Here is a 15,374-nt window from a genome sequence, read left to right as displayed (position 1 = left end):
CTTTTTATACTTTCCTGTGGATATGTTGTCTCATTATAAACAAAATGTATGTTCTCTCTTCTCACTAACAGCAAACAATTGCATCTTGTTGTTAACCGTTTTTTTTGTTATGAACAAACATGTCCATCTTATCCCCCATGTAGACAAAATACTAGGCTACTTGTCTCCTTACAATGCAATACTTCAACCACTAGAAACTGTGCGTACGGGAAGGTGAGCACATTCTCACCACCTTAGTCAGTTTTTATAAATGCCAACGTTTGTGTGAAAGCTGGCGCACGCATGTTTTTTGGATGTATTTTGTACGTAAGCACGGTCTATACATGAAGCCCCAGGGGCCTGTGAGGGTGGAACATTCTTCGACAGAATTCCTTGCAAGGCCTCATCTGTAAAATCACTGAGTCCCAAACAAAGTACATCTGCACTCACAATGATGCAGACATGAGACGGAATAGACTCTTCATCAAAGGACAAAAGTATGGAGTGAAGAAATCACTCCATCCACCATACGGGTCAGTCGATGTGCACCAACCACGCATGCACTACCCCAGAGATAACCCCCTTGATAGGCGCTCTGCTTCGAAGAGCTGTACACAAAACATTCCACTCTATCTCTTTGAGGCGCATCTTGTCTTCTGCGCCACGGACACACAACAAAATCTAAATAAGACCATATGTGACTCTGACCGACTGTAATGGCTTCTAGGAGTAGTGGGTGGAGGAGTCAGGCGTAGAGAGCAGGGTAGTTCAAAACGTGGATCTTTATTCCAAGAACAGAGTAACGGTCACGCCAAACACAAGGGCGCATAAAATACCCAGTCCAACAAATAGGACGAAACTGTCCAGGAAAACGGAATCCACAATAATCCACACACCATGAACAGAAAAACAAGCCCGCACAAAAGCCGGCGGGCCTACCGGGTTTAAATAGCCCAAAACAAAACCCAAACAAGAAACAGGTGAAACTAATCAGACAAAACTAACTGAAACAGAAAAGGGGATCGGTGGCAGCTAGTAGGCCGGCGATGACGACCGCCGAGCGCCGCCCAAACAGGAAGAGGCACCATCTACGGCGGGATTCGTGACACCGACATTATCCTCCAACCCATCCCATATTTTACTCAAGACGTCGAATGGATGTCCCAGATAACATTGGTCCCTCACTCCGACTAAAAACGAGTCTAGACTAGGCTTGGGTTTCCTAGTTTCCACCACAACTTTACTTCACGTTTCCTTTCTTTTTCACCGCTGTATCCCACTTTTAATCTCACTCTCTGTGTTCTCATCTCCACCCGACATGCCATCAGTTTCAAGCAGAACATCCGCGTCCACCATCTTTCTCTGCTTCTTCTAGTGCTCTATCTGTGCACGTGCCTGGTTTTACCAATAATGCACTTCACCAATAGAACGTTACATTATACCTATTTATTAATTAACCTCATAAAGGCATGAATAACACGACACGCATTTTCAGGCCATAAACATACATATTACTGTATGAAAACATCTCAATCAAGGTGCTAAACCGTGCCTTAAGTTACACATTCCAATGTTACCAATTATCCTCCCCGGGACAATCAAATAGGTTCGCATGAACCACAACACAGTTTAAACACTGCACTCCCTGTTTACCAGTCACAACATGAATAAATACTCTACAATTAAGAGGGAAAACAAAGTAGGTATTTTTACGCTTTGTAGCTTAAATTGACTGTTTTAATTGTTAAACACAGAAGTTTGTCTCACGGTTAGTTGCAGGTGGTCTCACAAACAGAGACTGATAGAAAGAGGCAGAGAGATACTCTATCCGTTAAAACACTCCTCCCCACCTTTCCTTCGGTAGGCTCAAGAGAGGTTTAAGGGAGGTCTATCGAATCCCTGGTTAATAACAGGAAAGGTCTTTGCCATTTAAATCTCCTCCCGTGTGTGAGTGTGTGTGTGAGCGTGTGTGACAGACACTGAGACCACAGAGATGCCGGTTTTCTAATGGAATGAAGAGAAGATGCATATCAGGAGAGTGTGTGTGTGTTTTGTGAGTGTGTGTTGTATGTCGATTGTGACTCCATAAACACACAAACTCACTTCAAAACCAACCAGAACCAATCAGAGATGACTATCTCTTTGTCAGTCAAGGAGCCGCTACAATCCTCCCGGCAGTCATGTAACAGAAGAGCTTTAATGAGTAGCTTATGTTATCACACTGTTTTATTGGGGGATGGAGAGGGAGAGATGAAGAGAAAGAGGGAGATGGTGAGAGAGTGGGGGGGTGAGGTAAAAAATGGAGAGATTGAGAAGATGCAGAGAGAGATCCTCACAGATGTTATCTGAGACATGACTTTCTGTGTTCCTTCCTTTCATCTCTTTGTGTTTGATTGGGTACCATGCGGTGTCTGCTAGATGAAGCCTCAGCCTCTCTGCTTCTCATGGCTCTTTAAAGAAAACAAGCTCATAGAGTAGCCTTACAGATTTCTGGTGTAAACTGTGTTACACCATACTGATATTTTGTTTGGGAATTCAAGTTTGTGTAATATGTTTCATTAGATTACCACATCCCAGCCTGTAAGTCATATAACCACATCTTCACAAGGCTTTCCTCTGTGAGATCTTGGAGTGTGAGAGGGTGCGTCTCAAATGTCGCCCTATTCCCTATTTTACCAGGGCCCATGGTGACTCCATAAACACACAAAGGGCTCTGATCAAAAGTAGCGCACTATATAAGGAATAACTAGGGTGCCATTTTGGACGCACACAGAGTGAGTTTTTCACCTTATTAGTTTAGGTGTGTGTATATTAGAGGTTGACCGATTATGATTTTTCAACACCAATACAGATTATTGGAGGGCCAAAAAAAGCTGATAACGATTAATCGGACGATTTTTATATATATATATATATATATATATATATATATATATATATATATATATATATAGTTTTAGGTTGTAGTTATTATAGGAATTATGACGCGTCGATTATTTCTCTCTATACCATTTGTATTTCATATACCTTCGACTATTGGATATTCTAATAGGCACTTTTAGTATTGCCAGTTTAATCTCAGGTGTTGATAGGCTTGAAGTCATAAACAGCGCTGTGAATCAAGCATTGCTAAGAGCTGCTGGCAAACGCAGTAAAGTTTGAATGAATGCTTATGAGCCTGCTGCTGCCTACCACCACTCAATCAAATATCAAATCATAGACTTAATTATAATATAATAAACACAGAAATATGAGCCTCTGGTCATTAATATGGTCAAATCTGGAAACGTTTATTCTTTCAGTGAAATACGGAACCGTTCCGTATTTTATCGAACGGGTGGCAACCCTAAGTCTAAATATTGCTGTTACATTGCACAACCTTCAATGCTATGTCATAATTATGTAAAATTCTGTCAAATTAGTTCGCAATGAGCCAGGCGGTTCAAACTGTTCCATATACCCTGACTCTGCATGCAATGAATGCAAGAGAAGTGACACAATTTCCCTAGTTAATATTGCCTGCTAACATTAATTTATTTTCACTAAATACAGTGGGGAGAACAAGTATTTGATACACTGCCGATTTTGCAGGTTTTCCTACTTACAAAGCATGTAGAGGTCTGTAATTTTTATCATAGGTACACTTCAACTGTGAGAGACGGAATCTAAAACAAAAATCCAGAAAATCACATTGTATGATTTTTAAGTAATTAATTTGCATTTTATTGCATGACATAAGTATTTGATCACCTACCAACCAGTAAGAATTCCGGCTCTCACAGACCTGTTAGTTTTTCTTTAAGAAGCCCTCCTGTTCTCCACTCATTACCTGTATTAACTGCACCTGTTTGAACTCGTTACCTGTATAAAAGACACCTGTCCACACACTCAATCAAACAGACTCCAACCTCTCCACAATGGCCAAGACCAGAGAGCTGTGTAAGGACATCAGGGATAGAATTGTAGACCTGCACAAGGCTGGGATGGGCTACAGGACAATAGGCAAGCAGCTTGGTGAGAAGGCAACAACTGTTGGCGCAATTATTAGAAAATGGAAGAAGTTCAAGATGACGGTCAATCACCCTCGGTCTGGGGCTCCATGCAAGATCTCACCTCGTGGGGCATCAATGATCATGAGGAAGGTGAGGGATCAGCCCAGAACTACACGGCAGGACCTGGTCAATGACCTGAAGAGAGCTGGGACCACAGTCTCAAAGAAAACCATTAGTAACACACTACGCCGTCATGGATTAAAATCCTGCAGCGCACGCAAGGTCTCCTGCCCAAGCCAGCTCATGTCCAGGCCCGTCTGAAGTTTGCCAATGACCATCTGGATGATTCAGAGGAGGAATGGGAGAAGGTCATGTGGTCTGATGAGACAAAAATAGAGCTTTTTGGTCTAAACTCCACTTGCCGTGTTTGGAAGAAGAAGAAGGAGGAGTACAACCCCAAGAACACCATCCCAACCGTGAAGCATGGAGGTGGAAACATCATTCTTTGGGGATGCTTTTCTGCAAAGGGGACAGGACGACTGCACCGTATTGAGGGGAGGATGGATGGGGCCATGTATCGCGAGATCTTGGCCAACAACCTCCTTCCCTCAGTAAGAGCATTGAAGATGGGTCGTGGCTGGGTCTTCCAGCATGACAACGACCCGAAACACACAGCCAGGGCAACTAAGGAGTGGCTCCGTAAGAAGCATCTCAAGGTCCTGGAGTGGCCTAGCCAGTCTCCAGACCTGAACCCAATAGAACATCTTTGGAGGGAGCTGAAAGTCCGTATTGCCCAGTGACATCCCCGAAACCTGAAGGATCTGGAGAAGGTCTGTATGGAGGAGTGGGCCAAAATCCCTGCTGCAGTGTGTGCAAACCTGGTCAAGAACTACAGGAAACGTATGATCTCTGTAATTGCAAACAAAGGTTTCTGTACCAAATATTAAGTTCTGCTTTTCTGATGTATGAAATACTTATGTCATGCAATAAAATGCAAATTAATTACTTAAAAATCATACAATGTGATTTTCTGGATTTTTGTTTTAGATTCCGTCTCTCACAGTTGAAGTGTACCTATGATAAAAATTACAGACCTCTACATGCTTTGTAAGTAGGAAAACCTGCAAAATCGGCAGTGTATCAAATACTTGTTCTCCCCACTGTATGCAGGTTTCAAAAACTATACTTCTGTGTATTGAAAGGCATTGATTTTAAGAAGATTTTAAGAAAGGCATTGGTGTTTATGGTTAGGTACATTCGTACAATGATTGTGCTTTTTTGCGAATGCGCTTTTGTTAAAACATCATTTGGCAAAGTTTAATTTTTTTTAAATTTCACCTTTATGTAACCAGGTAGACTAGGTGAGAACAAGTTCTCATTTGCAACTGTGACCTGGCCAAGATAAAGCGAAGCAGTTCGACACATACAACGACACAGAGTTACACATGGAATAAACAAACATACAATCAATAATACAGTAGAAAAGTCTATATACAGCATGTGCAAATGAGGTAGGATACGGGAGGTAAGGCAATAAATAGGCCATGGTGGCTAAGTAATTACAATATAGCAATTAAACACTGGAATGGTAGAATGTGCAGAAGATTAATGTGCAAGTAGAGATACTGGGGTGCAAAGGAGCAAGATAAATAAATAACTACAGTATGGGGATGAGGTAGATTGGATGGGCTATTTACAGATGGGCTATGTACAGGTGCAGTGATCTGTGAACTGTTCTGACAGCTGGTGCTTAAAGCTAGTGAGGGAGGTAAGAGTCTCCAACTGTAGTGATTTTTGCAGTTCGTTCCAGTCATTGGCAGCAGAGAACTGGAAGGAGAGGCGGCCAAAGGAAGAATTGGCTTTGGGGGTGACCAGTGAGATATACCTGCTGGAGCGTGTGCTACGGATGGGTGCTGCTATGGTGACCAGTGAGCCAGTGGGTTTGGCGACGAGTATGAAGCGAGGTCCAGCCAACGAGAGCGTACAGGTCGCAGTGGTGGGTAGTATATGGGGCTTTGGTGACAAAATGGATGGCACTGTGATAGACTGCATCCAATTTGTTGAGTAGAGTGTTGGAGGCTATTTTGTAAATGACATCGCCGAAGTCGAGGATCGGTAGGATGGTCAGTTTTACAAGGGTATGTTTGGCAGCATGAGTGAATGATGCTTTGTTGCGAAATAGGATGCCGATTCTAGATTTAATTTTGGATTGGATTGGAGTCTGGAAGGAGAGTTTACTGTCTAACCAGATACCTAGGTATTTGTAGTTGTCTACATATTCTAAGTCAGAACCGTCCAGAGCAGTGATGCTGGACGGGCGGGCAGGTGTGGGCAGCGATCGGTTGAAGAGCATGCATTTAGTTTTACTTTAAGAGCAGTTGGAGGCCACGGAAGGAGAGTTGTATGGCATTGAAGCTCGTCTGGAGGTTAGTTAACACAGTGTCCAAAGAAGGGCCAGAAGTATACAGAATGGTGTCATCTGCGTAGAGGTGGATCAAAGAATCACCAGCATCAAGAGCGACGTCATTGATGTATACTTAGAAAAGAGTCTGCCCGAGAATTTAACCCTGTGGTACCCCCATAGAGACTGCCAGAGGTCCGGACAACAGGCCCTCCGATTTGACACGCTGAACTCTATCAGAGAAGTAGTTGGTGAACCAAGCGAGGCAATCATTTGAGAAACCAAGGCTGTTGAGTCTGCCAATAAGAATGTTGTGATTGACAGAGTAGAAAGCCTTAGCCAGGTCGATGAATACGGCTGCACAGTAATGTCTCTTATCGATGGCGGTTATGATATCGTTTAGGACCTTGAGCGTGGCGGGGGGGCACCCATGACCAGCTCTGAAACCAGATTGCATAGCAGAGAAGGTATGTGATTCGATGATAAATTAACAGGCACCGCATTGATTATTTGCAACACAGGACAAGCTAGTTAAACTAGTAATATCATCAACCATGTGTAGTTAACTAGGGATTATGTTAAGATTGATTGTTTTTTATAAGATAAGTTTAATGCTAGCTAGCAACTTACCTTGGTTCCTTGCTGCATTTACGTAACAGGTAGTCAGCCTGCCACACAGTCTCCTCGTGGAATGCAATATAATTGTCCATAATCGGCATCCAAAAATGCTGATTACCAATTGTTATGAAAACTTGAAATCGGCCCTAATTAATCGGCCATGCCGATACACCTCTAGTGTATATATTCCCCGCTTTGCATATCAGAGAGGAATAAAACATGAAAGAGGGAAAGTGAAGGCTCTAGTTTCTGCATGGCTGCAGAGTGTGCAGGAGACATGCAGATACATTGATGTGCATTGTGGACAAATGTGGATGTACAGTATGTAGATGACATCTCAACACCTTTTCAGAACCCATAGGCCTATGTGTTATACATTAGGTGCTGTATTGCTAATAGTTACTGTATATAAGTACACACGTTGTATGCATTGATGTGAATATGGATAGCCCAGCTATAGCAGAGCTATTTCCAGGTCTCTCCAGAGATGTTAAATCGGGTTCAAGTCCGGGCTCTGGCTGGGCTATTCAAGGACATTCAGAGACTTGTCCAGAAGCCACTCCTGTGTTGTCTTGGTTGTGTGCTTAGGGTCGTTGTCCAGTTGGAAGGTGAAGCTTCGCCCCAGTCTGAAGTCCTGAGTGCTCTGGAGCAGGTTTTCATCAAGGATTTCTCTGTACATTGCTCCATTCATCTTTCCCTCGATCCTGACTAGTCTCCCAGTCCCTGCTGCTGAAAAACATCCCCACAGCATGATGCTACCACCACGATGCTTCACCGTATGGATGGTGCCAGTTTCCCCCAGATGTGACGCTTGGCATTCAGGCCAAAGTGTTCAATCTTGGTTTCATCAGACCAGAGAATCTTGTTTCTTATGGTATGAGTCCTTAGGTGCCTTTTGGCAAACTCCAAGCAGGCTATCATGTGCCTTTTACTGAGGAGTGGCTTCCGTATGGCCACTCTACCATAAAGGCCTGATTGGCAGAGTGCTGCAGAGATGGTTGTCCTTCTGGAAGGTTCTCCCATCTCCACTGAGGAACTCCAGAGGTCTGTCAGAGTGACCATTGGGTTCTTGGCCCCCGATTGCTCAGTTTGGCCGGGCAACCAGATCTAGGAAGAGTCTTGGTGGTTCCAAACTTCTTCCATTTAAGAATGATGGAGGCCACTGTGTTCATGGGGACCTTCAATGCTGCAGAAATATTTTGCTACTCTTCCCCAGATCTGTGCCTCGACACAATCCTGTCTCTGAGCTCTACGGACAATTCCTTCGACCTCATGGCTTGGTTTTTGCTCTGACATGCACTTTCAACTGTGGGACCTTATATAGATAGGTGTGTGCCTTTCCAAATCATGTCCAATCAATTTAATTTACCACAGGTGGACTCCAATCAAGTTGTAGAAACATCTCAAGGATGATCAGTGGAAACAGGATGCACCTGAGCTCAATTTCGAGTCTCATAGCAAAGAGTCTAAATACTTATGTAAGTAAGGTAGTTCTGTTTGTTATTATTTTTCATAAATTTGCAGAAATGTCTTAAACTGTTTTAGCTTTGAAGGTTAATGATTTTTTATAAATCCATTTTAGAATAAGGCTGCAATGTTACAAAATGTGTAAAAAGGGAAGGGGTCTGAATACTTTCCGAATGCACTGTATGTATGTACTCGTCACATTGGTATGAAGAGATTCGGGAGACAGACGCAGGAATGCATAATATGGGTTTTATTTCACCCAAATTACGGCGTGCCGTGTAAGGGCACGGGGACAAAGACCAAACAAACACTATACAAAAACACAGGATTGAAACCCAAACAAAAGAGCGAGGAGTACCTCGAATAAATAACACACGGGACGAGACCCGGATTCATCTGCTCAAACCACAAGGGCATGAAAGCCCAAAACACACAGCACAGGTACTCACAGGTACTCACACAAACAATAATCGGCCACCCAATGGAAACCAAAGGGCACATATATATACAAATACAATCAGTGGGAATAGGGGACAGGTGTGCGTATTGAAAGTTCCGGAGGGATCCGTGACAGTACTATATATGTTTTAATATAGTACACGTGTGTTGTATAGATTAATGTCTCGATGAATAAGTGGCTAAGTGCTGCAGCATTCAGGTTTATCCTCTCGCTCTCTCTCCTTCTCTCCTCTCTCTCTCTCCTCCTCTCTCTCTCTCTCTCTCTCTCTCTCCTTCTCCTCTCTCTCTCTCCTTCTCCTCTCTCTCTCTCTCCTTCTCCTCTCTCTCTCTCGCTCTCTCTCCTTCTCCTCTCTCTCTCTCTCCTTCTCCTCTCTCTCTCTCTCCTTCTCCTCTCTCTCTCTCCTTCTCCTCTCTCTCTCTCGCTCTCTCTCCTTCTCCTCTCTCTCTCTCTCCTTCTCCTCTCTCTCTCTCTCTCTCTCTCCTTCTCCTCTCTCTCTCTCTCTCTCCTTCTCCTCTCTCTCTCTCTCTCTCCTTCTCCTCTCTCTCTCTCTCTCCTTCTCCTCCTTCTCCTCTCTCACTCTCTCTCCTTCTCCTCTCTCTCTCTCCTTCTCTCTCTCTCTCTCCTTCTCCTCTCTCTCTTTCTCTAACCTCCAGTAGAGTCATGACCAGCTATAACTCACCTCATTATGGCCCTAATGGACCTCGTCAGCAACACGCTGGGACAGAGATACATCTCTCCCTTTCTCTCTCTCTCTCTCTCCCTTTCTCTCTCTCTCTCTCTCTCTCTCTCCCTCTCTCTCTCTCTCTCTCTCTCTCTCTCTCTCTCTCTCTCTCTCTCTCTCTCTCTCTCACTCTCTCTCTCTCTCTCTCTCTCTCTCTCTCTCTCTCTCTCTCTCTCTCTCTCTCTCTCTCTCTCTCTCTCTCTCTCTCTCTCTCTCTCTCTCTCTCTCTCTCTCTCTCTCTGTCTCTCTCTCTTTCTGACCTCCAGTAGAGTCCTGTCCTGCTATAACTCACCTCATTATGGCCCTAATGGACCTCATCAGCAACACACTGCTACAGAGATACGTCTCTATCTTCTTTCTCTCTCTATTCTTGCTCTTTTCCATGCACTGTACCTGTCTCCCTGCATTCCCTTGCTAACCCTCCCTGCTTTCTCTGTTTCTCTTTTATATGCATATGAGACTGTCAGTGGTGTCTGTCAGTGGTGTCTGTCAGTGGTGTCTGTCAGTGGTGTCTGTCTGTCTGTCAGTGCTGTCTGTCTGTCTGTTAGTGCTGTCTGTCTGTCTGTCTGTCTGTCTGTCTGTCTGTGTCTGTCTGTCTGTCTGTCTGTCTGTCTGTGTGTGTGTGAATGATGTGAACAGCAGTGCTTGTCTTCCACAGTTTTCCCCGTCTGGGGTTGGCTGTGCAAGGGGGCGAGATGTTTGAATACCAAACCAACATGTACTGTAGACTACATCTGCTTGTCTCTATCTGTATTCTATACAGTCCTCTATGAAACAAACCCATAACAGTGGCTATAGACTTAGAAAAAAGTGCTATCTAGAACCTAAAAGGGTTCTTTGGTTGTCCCCAAAAGAGAACCCTTTGAAGAACCTTTTTTTGTTGCAGGTAGAACCCTTTTGAATTTCATGTAAAACCCTTTCCAAAGAGGGTTCAACATTTAACCCAAAATGGTTCTACATTTAACCCAAAAGGGTTCTACATTTAACCCAAAAGGTTTCCACATTTAACCCAAAAGGGTTCTACCTGGAGCCAAAACGGGTTCTCCTATGGGGACAGCCGAATAACCCTTTTGGAACCCTTTTTTAGGACTGGACTGAGTATTTTCTTATAACCACTGTGTGAACATTTATGTATTGCTTTCTTCCTCACGTATGAAGAGAACACATTTAGGTCATGCATCTGTTCAGCCGTAGCTCTGAACAAACCCACTTTTAGGATCAATTAAGGAACAGTCTGTTCTGGTGCCAGTTGGCTATAGACTAACACAACTGTGATGTCTGTGTGTTTAATGTCCCTCGTCCTTAACTGATCAGTGGTGTATCTTCTCTCCTCTGGCCTCAGCTTTAGTGCTGGATCTTAATAGGATCAGTGGGAGAGAAGGAGGAAAGGATGAGAGAAGAGAGGAGAAGAGATAAGGGGATGAGAGATGGGCCAGCAAACACATTATCTTAATCACCACTGACCCCCTCCCACCCAGCTAACTGACTGAGAGAATAATAGCTACAGAAGAGACATTTTCTCTCTCTTTACTAACATGAACGCTGACTTGCTGTACCCCAGGGTCCCTACAGGGGGAGCACCAGCGCAGACTGTACAAGGAGCTGATGGCCAACTACAATCGTCTGGAGAGACCAGTGATCAACGACTCCTCTCCTCTTCTGGTGGAGCTGGGAATGACTCTGCTGCAGATCATAGACGTGGTGAGGGAGGGAGTGTGTGTGTGTGTGCGTGAGGGGGGCGGGGGGGCATCACTGTGTTAGCTACTTGTTTATGTGTGTGGAGCAATGGCGGTCGTTGCTGTTTAAGATGAGGTAGGATGTAGGATGATCATTTTTTTAATGAGCATGGCCTTATTTCTATTACAGCATATTGGATGACTTCCATACATATTCCATTCACCCAGCTCAATGTAACATTGATAGGTTTAGGATACTACATGATACTAGAATTTGCCCTGTACCCATCATGAGGTTGCTCCAACCTAGACTTACGAATTAAAATGTATAACGTAGGTGCACAGGTCGGGAGAATTTTGAGTAATCAAGGTGACAGACAGTGACACATTCAATACCGCCTTACACATTCTTTCCTGCATCTAGCCGATCAAGGGTGTAATCATTAGTCCAACAGAGAGTTTCTATTGGACAAATTCAGGTATGTTTATCACCGTTTCGTTCCGTTTTCTTCCGTTTAAGAAATGTTTTTCAACAGAATCAGCGCAATAAATACATCCCTGATCACACGCAAACACAGTTCACTTTCATACCAGACACATACTGTACAAACAGCTCGTTGTATATATATTTCCTTCTCACATCTATCTACGTTCTCTCCTCTCACCTTTTCCCTTCGCTTGTGGACTTCGGTGCACAACACATCAGGCGAGAAAACCTTTCCAAGCCAAACCTTATCATGACTGCTAACCGTTTCACACAGCCCACAGACTTGTCATGTCATAGTCAACATAGCTACTAGAACTAACGTGTTATTAAACCCGCTACAATCATGCAGTAGACTGTAGTCAGCAGCAATCAGTTTAGCAGTTACACCAGTGGGCCCCGGTGGCAATACATTTATAAAACCAAAAGCTTACATTTACTTGGAAGAGGTCCAGTGTTGGTTAGTCATAGCCAGTTATCTAATATAGCATCCCTCTTTGTTTGACCCGCGTGTTTGAGTAGGCTAAACTATACTGAACAAAAATATAAGATGCAACATGCAACAATTTCAAAGATTTGAGTTACAGTTAATATAAGGAAATCAGTCAATTTAAATAAATTCATTAGGCCCTAATCTATGGGTTTCCCATGAATGGGCAGGGGTGCAGCCATGAGTGGGCCTGGGAGGGCATAGGCCCACCCACTTGGGAGCCAGCGATCCCGCAGGTGAAGAAGCCGGATGTGGAGATCCTGGGCTAGTGTGGTTACACGTGGTCTGCGGTTGTGATGCCAGTTGGACATACTGCCAAATTCTTTAAAATGATGTTGGCTTATGGTAGAGAAATGAACATTCAATTATCTGGCAACAGCTCTGGTGGATATTCCTGCAGTCAGCATTCCAATTGCACGCTCCCTTAATACTTGAGACATCGGTGGAATTGTGTGACAAAACTGCAGATTTTAGAGTGGCATTTTACGGTCCCCAGCACAGGGTGCAGCTGTGTAATAATGATCATGCTGTTTAATCAGCTTCTTGATATGTCACACCTGTCAGGTGGATGGATTAACTTGACAAAGGATAAAATGCTCACTAACAGGGATGTAAACATATTTGTGCACAAAATTTGTGTGTGTGTGTGTCTGTCCCAGACAGACAGACACACACACACACAGAGCACGGTTTCTGATTAGCAACAGCTGCTGCTGCTGTGGTTTTGGAGCTGTTTTGGTGGCTGGATGGCCTCTATGGAGAGTGTGTGTGTGTGTGTGTGTGTGTGTGTGTGTGTGTGTGTGTGTGTGTGTGTGTGTGTGTGTGTGTGTGTGTGTGTGTGTGTGTGTGTGTGTGTGTGTGTGTGTGTGTGTGTGTGTGTGTGTGTGGGTGTGTGAGTATTAGTCTATGTGTGTGAGTGTGTATGTGCATGTCTTCACCTTATTGCTGTAGTTGCTAGCCATGTGAAAATACTTGTCCTGGACCTAGACCATACTGTATATTCATACAGATGCAGCACCTGTGGTTCTGATTTGTAATTTGACTAGACTGAATGAAATCTATTAATTTTCTCTTTATTATGCATACTTTTGAGCACAATATTCTGGGCTTGTTTTCTAGTACAATATTCTATGCTTGTTTTCTCTCATACATTTTTTTAAGGGTATTTCAGGGTTCTAAGAGGTTTTCCACAAATTACTTAATTCTCTTTTCTCTGTCGTTTTTCCTCCATCTACCTCCTGGGGTTTAACTGGGCCGTGCTACTGTTCACTTCTGACACCATGCAACAATGTTGTGTGTTGTGACTGAACAGAGACAGGGGAGAGGTGGCTGAAGTTAACCTGTACTTTAATACAGTAACACCCACCCCCCCAAGCACCGTAGTACAGCTCTATCAGTGTACACCATTACAGGCCAGCCTTGGGAAGCCTCAGTAAGCATGTCCATAGTGAGCCACTCTTGGGAAAGCCTTTCTTCGTCTCCCTACGGGGTTTCCATGTGTCCCCAGCAATGGTATACTCCAGAGTTAGCATGTGTTTGACCGTGAACACAGAGTCACCCCTGACCATGGCGGTAAACAGCGCTCCCTTAGTGTTGATGTAACTTCCTGGTATGGCGGTCCACTGTCCCGTGGTGATGTTGTAACGGTCCATGAGGCAGCGTAGGAAGTCGTCCGAGGGCCCATTGCGCATCACATACAAATTGTCCCTGTGGGCCACCATACAGTGTCCGTAGCTCTGCGGCCTAATCATCGTGGTGGCTAACATCCACTCGTCCTTCGCCGGGATGTACTCGTAGATATCCGTGGTGTCTGGCGGCCTCCAGAAACACACAAACATCCGCCTTCGGGCGATGGCGCATGCCACAGCTGCCACAGGCCGTGGTGCGGACTGCACGAACGCCCATTCTCCTGTGGCTACATCATAAGCCTCGGCGGAGGACATGGTTATTTTCTGGTGCTCACCACCGATGGCGTACAACTTCCCCTCGTGCCCCAGAAGGGTGAAGTCGGCACGGGGCTGTTGGGGTCCAGGAAGCACGCTCCACGTACTCGTCCCTGGGTCGTAGCAGAAGCCGCCGTCCACCGTGCCTTTGCCATAGCCGTAAATACCCCCCACCACATACAGCCGGTTGTCCAGGACGGCGACGCCCGCCATGGAGGTGCTGGCGTGAGTGGGGAGGTCTGTTAGGTGCCTCCACTCTCCCTCCACCTCGTCCAGGTAACACACGTTCCTAAAGGAGTCCTTCAGCAGCTCCATAGAGGGTGAGTGGGTTCCCAAAGCGACGAAAGATGCTGGCGACAAAGACTCTGCATACCGTACCAACTCCTCTGGTAGCGTGCTTGTTGCCTCCCCCTTCAGGTCACTATAGGCGTCGCAGAGGAACAGGGCAGCACAGTGGAACAGGTTGGGTAGACCAAAGATGGTCGCCGCATGGTAGAGCAGGAGGCAGTTGTCAGAGTCAATGATATCACAGAGGTGCTGGGACAGTGACGCCACCTGGAGAAAGGCAGCACATTCCACGGCCTCTATTAGTTCATCCGGGTCCTGTAGAGAAAGTTTCTCGCCCCTGCACACTGCCAAAGCGATCAGGAAACCCCGTGCATGCACTCCTCCTTTTAGATGCAGCTCATCCTCCTGGCTCTCCCTCATGCCAGACCGGAAGAGCGCGCGGAAGTACTCACTGCACTGCTCCAGCAAAGCCCGGTCCACAGTTAAAACGCTCCCCTCCACCCTTATCCTCAGAAAGCCTGCCTGCTGCACTCCCTCCCCCAGCTTGGGGCTCTCACTTTGGGCTTCGGCAGCTCTTTCGAGTCCCTGGCTTCGGGAGGCCTCCATCTCATTCTGAGGTTCCTCTACCTCAACCTTGTTCCTGGTGACAATACACTATTGCAAAGTGACACAGGCTAGGACTGACAAGGTTTTCCCCAGGCTTGATGATATTTCAAGGTGTGCTATGAGTGTGCAGAGTTGTATTGCCGCCTCTCTGCCTGCTCTGAAAATAGAATGGTGCTAAAGATAGCAACAGCACCGCTCACTAGCCTCTGATAGGAAGGGAAACTGTTGACATCTAAGCGACATTACAAC

At 45.1% G+C, this 15,374-nt stretch overlaps 2 protein-coding genes across 2 annotated transcripts in view; one reads left to right on the top strand and one right to left on the bottom strand.

Moving 5' to 3' along the window:
* Positions 1 to 15,374, top strand: part of LOC139574316 (neuronal acetylcholine receptor subunit alpha-7-like) — an 89,428-nt gene that overhangs the window by 30,622 nt on the left and 43,432 nt on the right. Inside the window, exon 3 of the mRNA XM_071398787.1 lies at positions 11,200 to 11,339. Within this exon, the coding sequence (XP_071254888.1) occupies positions 11,200 to 11,339 (140 nt within the window). The remainder of the gene's footprint in view (positions 1 to 11,199; positions 11,340 to 15,374) is intronic.
* On the bottom strand, positions 13,619 to 15,262 carry LOC139574318 (kelch repeat and BTB domain-containing protein 13). The gene has a single exon (XM_071398789.1). The coding sequence runs from the start codon at positions 15,123 to 15,125 to the stop codon at positions 13,695 to 13,697; it is 1,431 nt and encodes a 476-aa protein (XP_071254890.1). The 5' UTR covers positions 15,126 to 15,262; the 3' UTR covers positions 13,619 to 13,694.

Source organism: Salvelinus alpinus, chromosome 4, assembly GCF_045679555.1.
Source record: "Salvelinus alpinus chromosome 4, SLU_Salpinus.1, whole genome shotgun sequence".
Classification (NCBI taxonomy): Eukaryota; Metazoa; Chordata; class Actinopteri; order Salmoniformes; family Salmonidae; genus Salvelinus; species Salvelinus alpinus.
Note: the sequence above shows the minus strand (reverse complement) of the source record. Positions and strands in the feature narration are given on the sequence as shown.